We start from the raw sequence: 18,120 nt of genomic DNA on the forward strand, positions 1-18,120 counted from the left end.
TCACAGAGAGAGAGAGAGGCAGAGACACAGGCAGAGGGAGAAGCAGGCTCCATGCACCGGGAGCCCGACGTGGGATTCGACCCGGGTCTCCAGGATCGCACCCTGGGCCAAAGGCAGGCGCTAAACCGCTGCGCCACCCAGGGATCCCTCAAATGACTATTTACTAACCAACCATTTAGGCTGCTTCCACAATTTATATACATCTTTATGCATTAAGCTGTTGAGAGTTACTTTGTTAGATATCTCCCAAAAAGTAGAATTATTGGCTTAAAAGATATAAATATTTTTAGACGTTTGATAAATTCTCATAATTTTCCAGAAAATTTCTGCCATTGGCATAGAAAAGTAAGGGTGAGCCTTGGAACTAAAATCTTCTGATTCTAAATCTCGGGCCTTTTTTTTTTTCTCTGTGCTGGATTTATGAGCTTTGGTTTTCTTCTTGTGAAATGGAGACAAGTGCATGTGTCATGATCACAAGAATCAGAACTATGTCCTCAATAAATAGCAGTAGTTCTTGTTATAATGAAAGAATATTTGCAGAATTCCCCTAGGAAATTGTCTTTGTTCAGTCACCCACACTGGCCCCCACACTAGAGCACAGTCTGCCCTGACCTTCTTCTTCTCAATCTGTTCTTCTTCTCAATCTGACGGTTGGCTGACTTTTCCCAGCAGCTCCTACACAGTCTGAAATGGTCCTCTTCTCCCTCACTGGCGTGAAGGGATTTGTCACTTTGATCGTCTGTCAACTGGTATCTGGACTTCAGATACTTCAAGGCTGGTATCTGCCCATGTCCTTCCTTCTCTGAACCCCCTTGCTCCTCCCCCATCCATCCTACATCATCAAGTCCTAAGGGTGTTGCAGGGTCCTACTCTAGTGGTATCTTCTCAGGCCTGGCTGGCACTTTATCCTTCTCCAAATCATCAGAACATTTATTTCCCCTCACTTCTCATGTTACATTCTCTCTTGTAGTCCAGACATCTGTTTATGTGTATGTCCCATGCATGGCCTGTACTACTCTGTATGCTTAGGCTCCTTGAGAACAGGAATTCAGTTTTTCTTAGCACACAGTAGCCACTCAGAATATCTGTTGAATGAATTAGTGGTTGCTCAGCGCCAAGCACTATTCTAGGTATTGAGAATACAAAAATGACAGAAATGAATTATCTTTGCATGAATCCCATTTGCAAAGGAACCTGGTCTCATATGGGGAGATAGATTCATAAAAACATGATGCAAAAGTAAAAATATGTGCAGAACAGGGAGATGCCACAGAGGGAGACACAGTAATGGAGCCCTGGGCTCCAGTCTGAGCAGCTCAGGATTCCAGTTGGCTCTGCCAACTTCATAGCTATGTGACATTGGCATTACTTGATCTCTCTGGCCCTCAATGAGAATAAAATAACTTATACCATAGAGCTGTTGCCATATGTAAGGCCTCTTGCACAGAGCATGGCATATAGTAGTGATATAATAAATGAAAACTCTCTTCTGGAGGAAACAGAGAAAGCTGTATAGATGAGGGGCTATCTGAGCTGAGCTTTTTGAATAAAAATTCCTCAGACAGGCAAAAGATAAAGACTTTATTATAGGCAGAGGAAACTACATGAATTAGCAAATAGTTTATAATCATCCAAAAAAAAAAAATTGAACACAAGCTCTGCCACTCATGGAGTTTGTGCTCCTTACCATGGGTGCCAAAACATTCAGCAGGCTCAAGGCACAGATTTTGACTCAGAAGAGGAGAAAATCAGAAGAGAATGCCCTTGAAGGAGGGAGGGAGATGTGAATAATCACGCAGTGATTGCCACAGGCTTTGACCTATGCCTAGTATGGACTGGCCCCAGGGTAGGGCACCAGATTTACAGAGGGCAGCAGAATTTCCCTGAAGCAAAAATAAGTTATTTTCCTGTTGTACCCATCCATAGTGATACAAAGAAGCTTTATTCAGAGGCACCTACCTCCACGCTGCCCTGTCATCAAAGGAAATGTGTTTTGTTAGGATAGATTTCTTCTCTTAGATAAATATTTGGCATTTCCCTTCACAGCAGTTTAGCAAGAGATGCAAATCCAGACATTTAGTGCTCTGCCCTCCACCTCTCCACCTCAGTGAGAACTGCTTTACAGGGTCTAAAGGCACCCTATACTCTTGGAGAGATTCAGAGGAGGGGCAGAGGTGGTCACAAGAGTGGGGAGAGGAGGAGTATGTAAGGACTAGAATTCCGGAGGCTCTGCTGCCAGGCATTCAGTGGCCAGGCATGATTATGTAAATTGGAAGAAACCCCAGCAGCCTGTTTTCTCCAAGGCCCAGGACAGATTTTAAAGATGCTGGTGAGAGAGGGCAGGTTTTAGGTAACTTCAGGGAGAGTGCTGACTACCGTCCTTTAAATATAAGAGGGGACATGACTATGGCATTTCCTCCTGCAAGGGGCACTCAAGAGAACTGTGAAATTCTGAATTCACTGCTCAAGCTAGCAGCCTGGTGCTTCATCCCTGGTGCTTTAGAGTCCAGACCTTTCAGAAAAGCCAGAAAGCACATATAAATAAGCCCCAAGGAAGAACTGAAGGCAGTAACAGAATTCATTCAGCATTTCCTCCAACTCCTTCCTTTTGCCAGCTCCCTGCCTACCCTCTTCTCCTGTCCTTCCTCCTCTACTTCTACCCCCAAAGGAGACCTAAATGAAAACAAAAGAACCAGAAAACTGGATAGGTGACCTGGGCTGGCAGTTCTTGTTCTGAGCACATTAGGCCCTTCTGTGCGTGGGCTCGAGTTCTTGGAATGACCTTGGTTGGGGGATGTGGAATTACACTCTGCATGGATCGATGGATTGATCAGCAGACCAAGAAATCACAAGCTCTGGGTGTCAGAGTAGCTTAACTCACAGGAACTGTTAGCCCATGATAGGCTGGGACCCCAGTCAGGGTGAAATCCAAGATTTGAAATCAGGTGAAGGCCTGGAGAAATAGCCTTGGGCCATGGTCAGCAAACTCTAGTCTTGGGCCAAGTCCAGCCTGCCACCTGTTTTTGTACAGCCTGTGAGCTATAAATGGTTTTTACATTTTTAAATGGTTGGGGGAAAAGTCAAAAGAATATTTTGAAAAATGTAAAAGTTATATGAAATTCAAATTTCAGTGTCCATCAGTGAACTTTTATTGGAACACAGCCATGCACATCCGTTTATGTATTGTCTGTGCCTGACTGCTCTCACACAATGACAGAGTTGAGTAGCTGTGACAGAGACTTTATGTCCCACAAAGCTAAAAATGTTTACCCTTTGGCTCTTTACAGAAAAAGTTTGCCTATGTTCATTCTTATGAGGGTATAGTCTGGTGAAGGAGATACTCCAGGTAAACTAAATGGGAGCTTTTGGGGTGTTTCTTAATATGTTCATAGATACCAGTCCCTGTAATCCTCACAGCAGCCTTGTGAATGGGTACTATTTTCCTTTTCCATACAATGAAAAAGAGACATACCTGCCAAAGGGCTACCCAGTTGGAAAGTGGTAGTGATGGGATTTGCACCCAGCTGGAGACCACTGTGAACCAGGGCAGTGGTGATGACCCAGAAGAGCAGTGGCAACAAAGGCTGAGAAAAGGCTAAGATTCAGATGCCCAGAGATGCACAGAAAGAGCTTTCCAGGTGGCAGGTGTTCCATGGGTAAAGGTCTGGCGCTGGGATTGAATGGTGTGCATGGAGAATGGAAGAGGCTGAGTGGGAGCCCCCAAGCTGGTTGGGGTCAAGCCATGGCATTCCCAAGTGGAGGGCAACGATGAAGAAACACTCTGGGCCTAGGTTCAGATCCTCAGCATGCCACTTAAAGCTGTGTGTTTGGGGCAAGTTGCTTAACTGTAAAAATAGTGCCTACCTCCTTAGGCAGTTGTAAGGGTACACTGAATTTAGTCTATGTGAACTGTTTATTTTTATTTTTTTAAGATTTTTATTTATTCATGAAAGACACAGAGAGAGAGAGGCAGAGACACAGGCAGAGGGAGAAGCAGGCTCCATGCAGGGAGCCCGATGTGGGTCTTGATCCCAGGACTCCAGGATCATGCCCTGGCCAAAGGCAGATGCTAAACCGCTGAGCCACCCAGGGATCCCTAGGTGGACTGTTTAGAGGGCAAATGGCACTTGTGTTAGTAAATACAATATATGTCATTATTATTAAGGTTATTATTGTCCAAAACTGGATGTGATTTGAAGGTTGGCATAAATAAAGGCCTGATACATGGAAAAGGAAAGCACAAGTGGGGCCTTGTGCTTGGGGCATACTAAGTAGGAAATGTGAGATGGGAGCCAAGGAAATACAGAGGAGGCAAGTTGCTGTGCAGTAGGTTTGGGGGGTCCCCCAAGGATCTAGAGGGACAAACGCAGAAGAGAGCAGGAACAGAAGGAGCCAGGGAAGGGGCAGACATTCATTCTCACTCATGAGGAGCTTTTTGCCCAGTACTTGGTATGTTATTAATCCTCACCAGAATCCTTCTAAGTCAGTCCTGTCATCCCCACTTTATAGGTAAGGATGCCAAGGCTTGGAGAATTGCCAGAATTGTAAAAAGTATCTCACAAAGTATATCCTGAGACTGGCTACAGCCCTAGACCTGCCAGGTCCCCAAGTCCCACCCACTTTTACCTATCAGTGGTCCCATTTCTCCATAGCCCCCTATGGCAGGGTATCCTTGGTGCCATGGGGCTTCCCTCATCTCTGCTTGGGGCAGAGGTGGGTGCTCATTGCTGTAGGGAAGTGAAACCTGTGCCCAGTCTATGCCTAGGTCATCAGGTAGTGGCTGGATAGGTTCCTGGTGTGACAGCTCTGCCTGGAGCAAATGACTTGGAGTGGGGTGCAAGGCAACCCAGGAGTCACCCAAGCATGAAGAGTACTTACCCACAAAGGGGCACTCCTTCTGCCACTGACCCTGACTTCCTCCATGGCTTTTTTCTACTCCACTGTGCAAATCCTTGACCTAGGGACATGGCAAGGTAAGGGCCTGCACTATGCCAAGCATGGTAGTAGGGATTTACATGTATGTAAAGGACTCTCACTGGAGCTTGGGAATAAAGGTTCTAGAGTCTGAGTTTGTATCCTGGTTCTGACACTAGGTGACCTGGAGGCACCTATAGGGGTGAGGTGCCCCTATATCTCTGAGTCTGTTTCATCTGCAGAAGTTGGTAATGGGACCAACTTCACAGGTTGTGCTGAGAATTAGGCACAGAAACTGTTAGCTCACAATGGTCTCCTTTAAGCTTCAAGCCTGTTTTACTGAGGAGGAAACTGAGGCTCAGAGATTTGCCCAGGGTTGACAGTGAGCAGATGATGGAGTTGGACAGCCAAAGCTCAGGCTCTTTACCCTTCTTCCAAGTTTTGTTACCTTGACTATGGCAATGTTCTATGCAGCTTTCTTCCCTGTGGTCTGATGGGCACAGGTGGATAAAGGAAATACATTAGTTGGTGGGTAGGGGGCAGACAGGGGGCCTCCTCTTGCTGCTCAGGCCTTAGGTGAGTAGTGCTTTGGAAGAAGCAGCCTGCTTACTTTGTTGTTCCCCTCCTGCCACACACAGGTACTACTTCCTAACTGTGGTCCCTACCTGTCCATGGACATGATGAGGGGCTGTGAGGGGGACAGGACTGATAATGACTTCAGTTTAAGGCCTGGTTCTCTGCTTTAACGCCTGACGAGTGCCACCAGGTGGCAGATCTTGTGGTGGTCACAAGGCCTCAGCATTTTAGCATCACCCTTTCCTCTGACACTGATACTAAATGGCCCGAGCCTCCATCCCACACACTCCACAGAAACCAGCAACTTACCCAAGATTTCATGTAGATGGCTTAGAGGTGTTTTAAAAAATCCAGCTGAGTCTTTGCCTTAAACCAGAACAATGTAATTAATGATACTAATGTGGGTCTCAGTCATTTCATGCTTTGTTTATTTCTCCTGGTCTATGTTGATTTTTCTCTTTTATCACTTTTTCCTACTTCTTTGGAGGTTAAATACTATTTCTATTAGTCTAGGGGTCTGCCTCTTCCTAGAGGCTTCTCAAGAGGACTGGGCTGCTTTAAGTTGGCTAGCCCTCTCTCGCTGCAATTTTTGCTCCCATTAAATTCCTCACTGTGCTCATTTCTTGCCCCTTGTTTGCTGTCCTCTTCCCGCCTTTCCTTCATACATTTACGACAAAGCACGCAACAACCTTTTACTTAACCCTGTACGTAACATGGGGTTTGGGGGGTTCACGTTGCTGAGCTTCTTAGAGCCCCTCAGCCATGAGAATTTTCTCCCTACCCATGTGCCTCCTTGGGTCTTAGCTGGTTGCTATGCTGGGTCCTAACTCTAGGTCTTCTCTCCCAGAGCCCCACTCCTTGCCCTTCACCATCCTGGACTACCCTACCTACCCTCCATCACTATCACCACCTTGCCCAGTTTTTCTCCCTGGATGTTTTGTTACCTGAACTCATGGTTAAATCTGCTTACTTGTTAACTGTCTCTTTCCTAATAAGCTTCATGAGGATGTCCTGCTCACCAAGGGTGTCTGAGGCTGGGGCTGGCACGCAGCAGTAGAGACAGGAGTCAATATTTGTTGAACAAATGGGTGAATGCCAGCAGCTGAATCCTCAGTGGGAACGTGCACCTATCAGTCCCAGTGCAGTGGGTACAATGAGGAGGAAGAGAGGTCTCCTGGGATCCCACCCCCACCCCAGATGCCCACCCTCTGGGTCCCAAAGGGCCCCCCACCCAAGGCTGAAAAACTGGACTCAGGGGAGCAGATACAGTAATGTACTAACGTTTTTAATACAGTCTGATCAGATCAATTCACATCACCAGGTCAACCTGGGCCTGCTCACATGTGACACAGCCGAGGTACACAAGGTCCCCACCTGCCAGCTCTCCTTCCTTCCTGGCTACCAACAACACTGAAACCCCCTATACCTCCCTGACCAGACTGGCATTTTTAAAATTTTGCATAAAACTATTTCTTCCATAGACCTCAAACAATCAACTAGCCAAGTTAATTATGATACATCTAAACAAAGTTTAATACTAACCCTAACGTGTGACTGCGGTTTACAAAGAGCTCTGTATCACCTGGGATAGCTTTCAGTAGCAATTCACTACAACTGGTCCTAAAAAATAATAACAATAATAATAATAATTAGAGAATTAAAACCCAACAGCAAGTTGAATGGTTAAAATCACGTACGAACTGGAATTTGGGGTGGTGTGTCCTCAATAGCTGAGCTTGTCCTAGTAGCAAAATACTACCTCCAGGTAGGGCTCAGAAAGGTCTGGGGCCCTCCAGGTCAAGGGTCAAGCTCAGGGGCTCTCGGAGGACACTCACCCCATGGTCCATGGGATGCTGTAGGCTTCCAGCTTCCTTCAAAAACAGTTGGGCATCAGCATTGTGTAAGTGGGTGGCGACCCTAATGTGGTTTCTCTTGAGGGATATGAGAAGGGGGAAGGGACCCAAATCACTGAAGTCCCAGAATGCCGTCAGGTGTGGGTTTGGGATTGGGGTCACTAAGAATTGAGCACCAGGAACTCCAGCTTCCGCCCATTAGAGAAACCGAGACTGGTGTTGCCTTGGAGGCCTATGTAGTGTTTTCTGCCCTTATCCCATACCAGGTCTTGCAGATATTCCTGCAGGGTATCAGATGAGAATCTATTTCTAAAGACCACTGAGGGGATGGGTGGTGGAAAGGGAGTGGGTGGGGTGACAGGTGGGGAGAACGGGGAGTTAAAAACGAATAAAAATCTCTCAGCTACAGAACCCAAAGACATAACTTCCCTCCGCATTCACAGCATTTCTCAGCAGTCCCCAGTGGCCATTTCCGTGGGGACACAGCATCTGCCTCACTTCCCCTCAGGCCCCATGGGCTGCTGGTCAACCTCAGGATCTACTAAAGATGATGCAAACGCCGACTGGACAATCTGAAACCCAAACGACTCGAGAAGAGACATGTTCTGCTGGGGAGAGAAAGGTGAGCCGAGGGCAGGACCCAGGTCCCCCAGAGGGCCCCCAAGGGCCCGGACATGCACCTTCTGGATGTGTTTGTTCAAGTAGGACTTAGAGCGGAAGAAGCTCCCGCATTCAGGGCAAGGGTACTTCTTCTCCCCGTCAGACTCCATTTTGTTTTTGGGGACTGCCATGTCACAGGAGAAGGAGCCATTGGTGCTCTGCTTCTCGGGTGTCTTCAGGTCACTGGCGTCCGAGAGGTCACCATAGGAATCGGAGCTCTCAATCGGATCCTGATGTGAGCATTTCTGGCCTTCTAGGAAAAAACAAAACACATAGGAAAGATGAGGCCAGGCTTTGGAGATGCCTCCTCCTGGAGGGGTCGGGAAGGGCCAGCTCACAGGCCTGTGGAGGGCAGCGGATGGCCAGCCACCACCCTGGCAGAACCTACGGAGGTTCAGCTGCTCAGTCTGGGAGCCTGGTGTGCCTACGGGGTGAGACAGCAGGGCCCTGGGGCTGCCAGCCTCCCTCGCCGCGGACTCTTCATGCAGGTGCACGTGTATCGCTCACCACCATCTCAGCCTGCTTCAAGAAGAGGGTATGGAGAGGGGGCCTCCGCTGCTTCCATCCAGAACAACTCAAGGACCCCCAGCTCCTAGGCACTTTGTTGGCTGCCCCTGGGGGTAAGACGGCTGTTCTGAGGATGCTGAGCAGGTACATCAATGGCCTCACCTCCACACCAGACTAGCTGCACTCTAGCAAGGCAGAACCAGAGCCGAGAGGTCCTCAACCCGCGGAGCCCACTGACGGCTGAAACAGAAACCAATCCTTTTCCCAATGCTGCAAGAACACAAGCCCTGTCCTAACCGCCTTCTTTCTGCCGAAACCCATCCAGGGCCGAGCGGCCAAAGCATAGAGATTAAAAAGCAACTTTGAACAACTTAGTCAGCTAACTGTCCCCACACAGGGCTCAGGACAAGCTGGGCCTCGAGACAATCCTAATCGCTCTGCCTTGCCCTGCCCACACTGCAGTCCTCCACCAATCAGCAGCTTCCTGCCTGGATTCAGAGAGCCATGCCGGGAAGGGAGCTCTGTGATGGGAGCGTGGAGCATGCCATCTCTGCCATTTCTGCCATCTGCCAAGCCCCTGGCATCATCCCCAAGGCAACAACTTCAAATACCACAGAACAACCTGAATCAACAAGTGAAGGTGGGGCCTAGGGAACTCTCCGCAGACCAACTCCAAGTCAGAGGCAGTCACGTAGCTCATTTATTGCCATGCATCTCACAAACGCAGCCAGAGGCCCTCCAGAAAGGGCCGCTCACAGCAACCAGTCACCCCTATAGAGGGGGAAGCCAGCCCTCGGCTCCCCCTTGTCCACAGGGTCGAAGGAAAATAAAGCATTCAGCGCAGCTCCACACAATCCTTAAAGGGCCACAGGCAATGGACAGGCCCAGAGTGACTCATCATGCAGGGCTCCTCTTCCAGCCTTGGGCCCGGGGCATCCCTGCAGGGCTCCAGACAGTGAGGGCTGGCCAGGAGCAAGGGAGGAGGGCTAGGGAAGAGGAGGCGGGGGCTGGATCTTGGCAGTGCCCTAAAGCCTCACTCACTGCCCTGGAGTGAGATACCCACTGTGACTTTCGTCCTGGAGGCCACTGCCACTCAGATCTCAAAGCCTCCTTGAGGCGGCCAGCAAGCCGGCAGCCTTCCCGCCTCCCCACGCCCGGCCCAGCGCCCCCACAACACAGTCTGCGCAGAGAAGCAAAGTGCAGAGCAAGGGGTCGCTTGCCTTTGTTGCCATAGGTCCTGGCGCAGTGGAACGCTGCTCCCCCATTCGGGATGGGCTCCTGGTGCCTGGAGACCTGGGGAAGGGGAACACCGTGGTGGGTTTTAACATGGACCTTTAAGTAGGAGGCAGAGGAGAAACCTAAACAAGACAAAAGGAGATGAGATCCCGCGGCCAGCACAGAGATACCTCTCTGCTTCCCCCACGCCTCTCCTCTGGCCGCTCTGGCTAGCATTCCCAGGTCAGCTGCACCTAGAAGGGGCCCCCTTGTTGGCTCAAAAACGGCTGCAACCACAGGAGCCACCTGGCTCAGGATAGGTGGCACTGTCCTCGAATTGGCTTCTCTGCAGAGCCCACTCTGCAAGGCTGTGGTGGAGGACCCAGGCCAGCTGCCTGGAGGGATGACCTGAGATCCTGCTCCTGCCAGTGCTAGAGGCCAAATGCCTCTAGGCTTGCTTGATGCCTCAGTAGTGAGAGGTTGGAGATGTCCCACAGCCCCAGGTCAACTGCAGAGACTGCAGCTAGAAATGTAGTCAGAAAAGTCATGAGGCTCAGGGGCAGCCACAAGACTCCAACCAACAGAATGCCTGCTTAACACTTGTAAAGGTAAATGCACAACAAACCAGATGGAGGCAAGATGAAATCCCAAAGGAATGGCTCCAGGAGTCTCCCTTCTTCTACCTAGCAGGACATGTTCTGTTTTGCTAATTTTCTCACTTTTAGAATAACTGGATTTAATAACTCTTCAGACCTTCTGAGGAACAACAGAAATAGCACATCATGTAAAAGGGGCTCAGTCAGCTCTTATTCACAGTCATCTTTTTGGTTTGGTTTTGGAGCATCCATCAGTTTCACTTAAGGAAGAAACAGAGATCATCCTTGTCTTTATTTTGGAGGAGGGGCAATCCAGCCATCTTGAAACTGCAGCAGCCCAACCCAGAAGCTCCGGTCAGTTTGACCCATGCAGTATCTCAGGCTGGGAAGAACAGATCTTGGGCCCATTTCCACACCAGCTGCCAAGTCTGAAGACATGAAACCAGGTAGGCCAGTCAAAGGATACTGACTTGGGTTTTGCAGGAAGTTGTGTCCTCCAACTGCACCATGGTCAAGGATCAAAACATGCCTTCAGCAGGAACTAAAGCGTTTTAGCATAAGGTCCACTTGGAGTGCTAGTGCCCTTTAATCTACTCCAGATGTGGTTGACACATTCTCAAGTGCTTTTTATTCCCCCTCTAAAATTACAGTTCTAGGATAACAGTGGGATCCACTTTTAATAGGTCAGAGGCTGCAGAGTACTGTGTAATGTCTGCACAAGACTTGTTTTAAAAAATATGATTTGGCATGGCCTTTCAAATACTGCTGGAACAGTAATAAAGGTTCACTTTCAGCAAGAGATAATGGTATGCCAGCGCCCAGCACACCATGTGCATTATTCTGTAGAATTCCCCCAGCCACCCTATGAGCTGGGAATTATTAGTATACTTGTTTCATAGATGAAGAAATAAGAGGGTTGGTAAGGTTAAGTAACTTGCAGGCACATGTGCAGCTACTATATATATGGCAGAGCATGGAGTCCAACCCCAGGACATGTGCCACTATGTGGTCCTTAAGCACTGAGCAAACTCTTCAATGGGCCCTGGCCCTGGGGAAATCCCTTAGATTTCAGCAGTACGTTCATTATCACCGTTTACACTTCTGTGTTTCTCTGCCATATTGGTGGGTTAGAATGGAAGCCACTAGCAGACAGGAGCTAAACTGTGGAAAGCTTATTTAACAAATACTCCTCTGATGATAGCAGTTGATAGTTTTGGAGGAAAGAAGGACTAAGTGAATTGTCCTTTCTTTCCTAATACAGCTACTTTACAGACCGGCTGGTCCAGTTACTGGTGTCCTACCCTGCCTAGTAGAGTGACCTGTCCTGTGCTGTGACTCAGTAGACTGTCTGGGGTCAATCACAGGGGACAGACTGGCTTAAGAGGGTCCCATATAGGGGTGCCTGGGTGGCTCAGCGGTTTGGCACCTGCCTTTGGCCCAGAGCGTGATGCCGGGGACCCAGGATCGAGTCCCACATCGGGCTCCCTGCATGGAGACTGCTTCTCTCTCTTCCTGTGTCTCTGCCTCTCTGTGTCTCTCATGAGTAAATAAAAATCTTAAGAAAAAAAAAAAAAAAAGGGTCCCATATAAACAGTCCTAAGAGGGAGGGCTGTTGTCGGGAATGAGGATATAAGACTAACAGGAAAGAGGACCTTAGCCCTGCCCCTGGGATTGGTGCTGTGGCCCCTGGCAACCAGCATAAGATATCAGGACTTTCGAATGACACCAGAACTCCACTTTAAAGGGGATTTTCTGGGACACCTGGGTGGCTTGGTGGTTAAGCATCTGCCTTCAGCTCAGGGCGTGATCCCAGGATCTGGGATTGAGTCCCACATCGGGCTCCTTGCAGGAAGCCTACTTCTCCCTCTGTGTCTCTGCCTCTCTCTCTCTCTCTCTCTGTCTCTTATGAATAAATACTTTTTTTAAAAAAAAGGGATTTTCGTTTGTTTTATAGTCCCTGTAGAGCCTCTACAGTGGTGTGAAGCCCTCTCCACGGTGTACCAGAGCAGGTCCACTGAGATGAAAAGGGATGGGAAAGGAGGAAAGGAGCACCAAGAATCATATTTACTCCTTGTGGAAAGAGCTATACTAGGGGAATACAGCAGACGCTCAATGAAAATCTGCTGTGTTTTCCTGAAAAACACATGGCTAGGTCCTCTTGACTTTACCCCAGCTGCAGACTGTACTATCTATAGCAAAACCACATGGCAGGGTGGTAGGAGTAGATCCACAGCTGCCACTTAAAGCCCAGAACTTAAACACAGAGCAACTCAGCAGCCAAGTGTTGGGATAAAACAGAAGTCGAGTTTCTGAGAAGAACACATCTTTGAAGCCAGAAATATGTAGCCGGAATTCTGAACTCACCTACGCATTCACCCCTGATTAACCAAGAACCAAAGATGCAGCTTGATCCAGGCACCAGAAGGATGAAGGCAGTGAGCACACTTGTGACTTCACTACAACCAACAAACCACCCTCCCTTGCACTCCAGAGATGAAGAATTTATAACCAAATTTATAAGTACGGATCCTCCACTGCATTTTCTTGCTTAGTATGCTGGAATTTGCACTCCAGAAGCAAATCTCCTTTTGCAAGTTTTACGTCCACACAGGGGTCAGGGACTGCTTTCTTCTTGTCCAACTCTGATTGGGTCTTGCCCAACAGAGCTGTGCTGGAGGGAGACACTAAGTAGGTTTGTATTAGCTCAGTCCAGGGGAATGGCAGGCTGTCTGTGTTCATGACTGGCACTGGTGACAACTTGTATGCTCACCTCTGACCAGAGAGAAGGCTTCTACCTTTAACCAATGATGTTGGAGTTCAAATGTTGAATTGTCATTCTGTCAAAGGCAGATTTCCAATAAGCTATCCATCCCTCTTTCTCATACAAGTATGTGTGCATATACAAAGACCCTGCTACAGAAATTTACAAAGGAAGGAGGAAAATCATGGTGATTTACCAGGTCCTTCTCTCCTTTCCACCATTCAACTCAACTCATTTCCTTGATTTGCAAATAGGGAAACAAGCCTTTCTAGCCATCGTTAACTCCTTCCACTACAAGTTATCTTCTTCTACAGATGGTATGACCCACATCCTGGTATTGGTATGTCTCTAAGACAAAGACAAAGTCATCTGTCTCAAATGTGGGGCTAGAGCAGCCAGGCTGCCTCTGTTCTTCTCATTCTTCATGGGCAAGAGTCATTTGCATGGCAGACTGGCAGATCTATAAGCAGTTAAGTCGAATGCTTGAGAACTGTTGGGATTGAAGGGGGTTGAAAGGGCACCTGATCCAACCTCAACCATCTGACCATCTGGCTGACATCAGCCTTTGCTTGAACCCTTCTGAAGATAAGTGTACATTCATTTATTTGTGCACCTCTTCCTGTATCAAAGCCTTGGGGGTGGGCAGGATGAAGGATGATTCAGTTTTCTGCTTTCTGACTCCAGGGTCTTGATGTCTTTGGTATCCTTATCCTTTTCCTGGACAAACTACCTTCCTCTTCCTCCTTTTTCTTTTTCTTTTTTTTTCCTCAGGAGTCATCTCCTCCTATTTCTGCCCAACAAATGAGTCTTGAGGTAGAAGCCTGATCCTTCTCTTCTGATAAAGATCAAAATTGTTTTCTTTCCTTCTGTATGCCTAGGGAGGGCTGGACCAGAGCCCTCTTTTGTCTTCTTGAAGGAATGGGATTTCCCATTCTGATTCTAGGACTCAAAGGTGTTTAGCCTATAATCCAGATATAGTCTTGGCTTTACTGAGAAAAGGTGGGCTCTGGTTTGACTCTTCTGGTTCCCCCAGACCGGTCACATGGCCAGTGGCTGCTGCCCAAGTCTCGACATACAACAGTTGTTGGGTTTGCCACATCAGCTGTCTCCTAACTGGGTCGACTTTCCCTGCTGTTCCCTGCTGCTCTCAGCTCTTCTTTCCTCCTGAGCTGGGCCCCCGGGGGCTCTGGCCCTGGGCCTCCCGTCCAGTTCTTGCCCCACTCTGCAATCTGAGCTAAGCTCTGAGTTTCATCATTAACATCCTTCTCCACTCTCACTGGTTTCCTGCCTCTGGTCTCTGACCTCAGTTCTCAGATGGAGAACTTAGGCTTGAAAACTTTATCAAGCACCTGCTGACTGCACATTGCAGGTTTAGTTATTTGTGAGGAGCCAGGGGAGAGAGGGGTGCTGTCAGGAAGTCAGGTTAGGATGAAACCAGATAAGAAACCATCTTTTTTAGAGCTGGGGCAGCCACGGTCAAGATGGTCAGCCACAGCCTGATAACTCCCTGCACACACAACCCCACTGCTCACTATTCAGGGGAAGCTCCTGCCAGAAAGGGTTCGACTGACATGTCAGAAAATAGGACGGAAGCTTAATCAGTTTTTATTACCGCCTCCCCTGCTATCACAGCAGGTTTCCTGGTGGTACAAACATCAATATCCGTGGCCTTCATGGCAAACTCCAGGTGTGCAATCCCAGAGAGGGACCCAGCTCCAGGGCATGAAGAACACTCAGCTACTCAGCAGTCTTTCTCTACCAGTGACCTCAGGGCATGTGGAGGCAGCACAGGCACCCAGAGACTCCAGCCAAGGACTGCAAGGGTGTTGTGCCTGGTCCATACCAGAGTGTCAGCCAGCTGTGTCTTTCCTAACATGGTTACAAAGCGTAAGGCCGGGACTTCCCAAGTGGGTAGCTTCTTGCGGGGAGTTCAGAGAACTTTGACCTACCTTGTCTCCTGGGATCATCACAACCACCCTATGCGGTGGGCAAGGTGGGGTGTTCTTAACCCCTCTTAAGTGACGAAGAAACCGAGGCTTAGAAAGGGAAAGGGAGAGCTCAAGGTAACAGAGTAGGGCCAGGTAGGAGGGGTGTGGACTAAACACTGGATCCCCTAACCACCTCAGTCCTCAATCCACTAAGCCATACCCAAGACTTCCAGAGGCACTGGGACAACACTGTCTCAGAAGAAAGGACTTCCCAGCAACGTCTCCACCTGGCCAAAGCAAGCGCACCGTGCAGAAGCATCTTCACACCCACCACAGACAGCTGCCCCGACCTCCTTCAGCACAGATACGGCGCAGGCCTCCTCCACTGACACTGTGCTTGCACAACACAAACCTTAGCCCTCCAACCACCAACAAGCCTTGGCAGAAGCTCAGGGGCAGGCCTAACTTCATCACGACAGCACTGAGGCCACAGAGCCAGACCCCACCTAGGCCAACCTCAGCCTCAAGCGCACTGTCCTGCTCAGAGCACCTTCCACCTTCCTGTCTCATCAAGACCACAGTCTACCTGGGTTTGGGCTCTTTTCTGACCGTTCGTTAGAAACTTTCTGCCCCTTGTCCATCTCCAGACTCAACCTCCTTCCTTGGTTGTTGAAGTTCACATGCCAGTGAATCAGCCAGCAAAAGCTCTCAAGCAGGACCGCCTTTTTCCTACTTTTCAGTGCCTAATGTCTCTCCTGCCAACCTCAGGAGTTCCGTGGTGTCTACAGAATATATCCATCCTGCCATCCACACAGCACATGTTATGAGCCCAGGTTTGGAAACAGTACTCTCCTTCTGTTCCCATTTGCTGATCTCTTGGGAACTCCTATTCCAAGCATTCCAAGTATGGAAAGGAAGAGGTGTAGCTAGCTGGGCAATGAAGGTGTTTATTGTTCAGTGGGAAGGGAGGGCCAGCCGTGCAAGGAGTGGAGTCTGAGGCAAGGTGATCAAGACACCCCTGGCCTCCCATGCAAGCTCAGGCCCATCCCCTGGAAGTGAGGAAATAGCAAGGAGATTACCTCGGTTACAGATGCTGCAGAAGTTGCTGGGCCCCTCACTGTGCTTCTTCAGGTGGTCTGCCATGTACGCTGCCCGCAAGTACTTCCCACACACCTGGCAGGGCACCTTATCTTCATGACAAGCCAGGTGGGAGCGCAGCCGGTCTCGAGTGGCGAAAGAAGCATTGCAGGTCTGAGGGCAGAAAGGAAAACAGAATGAGGTGAAAACTGGCATTCCACTCCCGACTCCCCACCAAGCACACCAGGAAACAAAAAATGTTTTGGACCAACACATGGAATCCCTGTATAAAGAGAGCTTTACGTGCTGCCCACACTTTCTCCCCGGAATGGCAAGTAAGTTGCTCTTATTTCCCATGATGCCCCCTCATGAGACACTTGAGTTGGAATTCTTGGTTCCAAGTGGTTACTACAACATGCCCAGAACATGGTACACTACGTTTCACACTCCTTTACAAAATAAAGATGAGGCATTCACTCATTCTTAAACATGAAGAACTGACTTTAGTTGGACGGACTATAACTGAACTTACAGAAGTAAATTGGCATATGAACAGACCAGTCTTCCTGTTCTCCATCCTGGATTTTCCCTACTTGCTTTATAAAAAGAATTCAATTTATCCACTTTATTCAAAAGTGACGTTAGTCTTGGCCACAGGGGAATGAAAGCGAAGGCAGGACAAAGCACAGAGATTACTCCTTGTAATATTCTTGTGAGTTTGTATTGAGAAAGCAGCCCATAAAATGATAGCACGTTAGCAATTCTGCTAACGTGAGAATTAACAGAGAGAAAGAAGGCCACATGATTCAGAAGCATTTATGATGTCAAGCTGGGGAAGTGATGGTAATAACAAGAATGATACCACCCCACATTGATCTAATATGCATTCTATGCCAGGCAGGCACCATGGTTAGCCTTTCAGAGACACTGATCCCATGCAATCCATCCACACAGAAGCCCTCTGAGGCACGCTGGTTCTCACTCTCAAAGAGTGTGGCCATAGAAAGCTGTGGTATGAGCACCAAATCCTAGCCAGATCCCAGGAGCAGATGACTCAGGAGCTGTGGGTCAGCACCAGAGCCCTGGGAGGCAGCCCCAGGTCCTCAGGCATTTCCTATACCTGAGGGCTTACTTGACTCAGTCTCAGTCCCTGACCTCCCCACAACAGTCCTTCCTCATCTGGAGGTTTGCTCAGGTACTCCAGCCTTGGAGGTCACAGAATGTCAGGGAAGTCCTTGAGGGAGTTCAGTCTGGAGAGTTTAAAAACTATTTGGATTCCATGGAGATGTTTCAGAGTTTCACGTTAAGTTTGATTCATTGTTCTATGTGTGTATGTGTGTGTGTTTAACTATTTTAGAACTCCCAAGAGAAAGCAACATTCACCTTCAGAGCGAATGTTAACCCACTGAAGACCCACCACCCCATTAGGTCACTAGAATGGAGCTGCTCCTGCTGTCTAACAGAAGCACTTCCTGAGATCCTGAGACCTCGAGGTAAATGTCTGAACGCCATTACCACGTACAAATGTTTATCTCCTTACTGTACGTGCTCAAAGTGAGAAACCAGTGTATGCGATACTGTGGAGGCCAAAGATGCTGCTGTTCCTACTCCAGTCCCCAATGTCTGTGTGCATCAGGACAGGCTCTCTGGCTCTCAGTCATCGTCTCTTAAGAAATAGCTGCATATCTGAACAGAACACCTTATGCTAATGAAATACTGCCTTTATCTGTTTTACACATTGAGTTTATTCATTTGACAAATGAGGAAACTGAGTTTGGAGAATGATTTGCCTGAAGTACACGACTCAGCTGCTGGCCAGTACCCTGCTTCCCCTCCCAGCTTCCCTGAGGTATTTGTCCCTTACCCACTTTATAGCCAGGCAGACAGAGGCCCAGAGGGGATACAAGATGACTGGAATATGAACCAGCAGCCCCTGTGCCTGTGCTCTGCCCATTTCCAGACTCAGCAGGGATAGCTTCTGGTGAGGGAAGGGTACTTATACTTTCTAACACAGTGCAGGGTGGCCAGGACTC

The 18,120-nt window shown here is 48.6% G+C and overlaps 1 protein-coding gene and 1 long non-coding RNA gene across 7 annotated transcripts in view; one reads left to right on the forward strand and one right to left on the reverse strand.

The window, feature by feature from the left end:
* Positions 1–11,929, forward strand: part of LOC106557828 — a 28,871-nt gene extending 16,942 nt beyond the window's left edge. For 2 of the 3 annotated variants that reach the window (XR_005379393.1, XR_005379395.1), the window contains exon 3: positions 7,787–11,929. This is a non-coding gene — a long non-coding RNA (uncharacterized LOC106557828). The other variant, XR_005379394.1, reaches the window with a different exon arrangement.
* The window catches only part of PATZ1 (POZ/BTB and AT hook containing zinc finger 1), an 18,829-nt gene continuing 7,463 nt past the window's right edge, over positions 6,755–18,120 (reverse strand). The window contains exons 3-5 of one of the 4 annotated variants that reach the window (XM_038575680.1): positions 16,090–16,261; positions 9,731–9,868; positions 6,755–8,253 (exon numbers count right to left, since the gene is read on the reverse strand). In XM_038575680.1, the coding sequence (XP_038431608.1) occupies positions 7,838–8,253; positions 9,731–9,868; positions 16,090–16,261 (726 nt within the window). In that variant the 3' untranslated portion in view covers positions 6,755–7,837. Of the gene's footprint in view, positions 8,257–9,730; positions 9,869–16,089; positions 16,262–18,120 lie in introns of all 4 variants that reach the window. The other 3 variants (XM_038575679.1, XM_038575682.1, XM_038575681.1) reach the window with 3 other exon arrangements.

This window comes from Canis lupus, chromosome 26 (genome assembly GCF_011100685.1).
Source record: "Canis lupus familiaris isolate Mischka breed German Shepherd chromosome 26, alternate assembly UU_Cfam_GSD_1.0, whole genome shotgun sequence".
Lineage (NCBI taxonomy): Eukaryota > Metazoa > Chordata > Mammalia > Carnivora > Canidae > Canis > Canis lupus.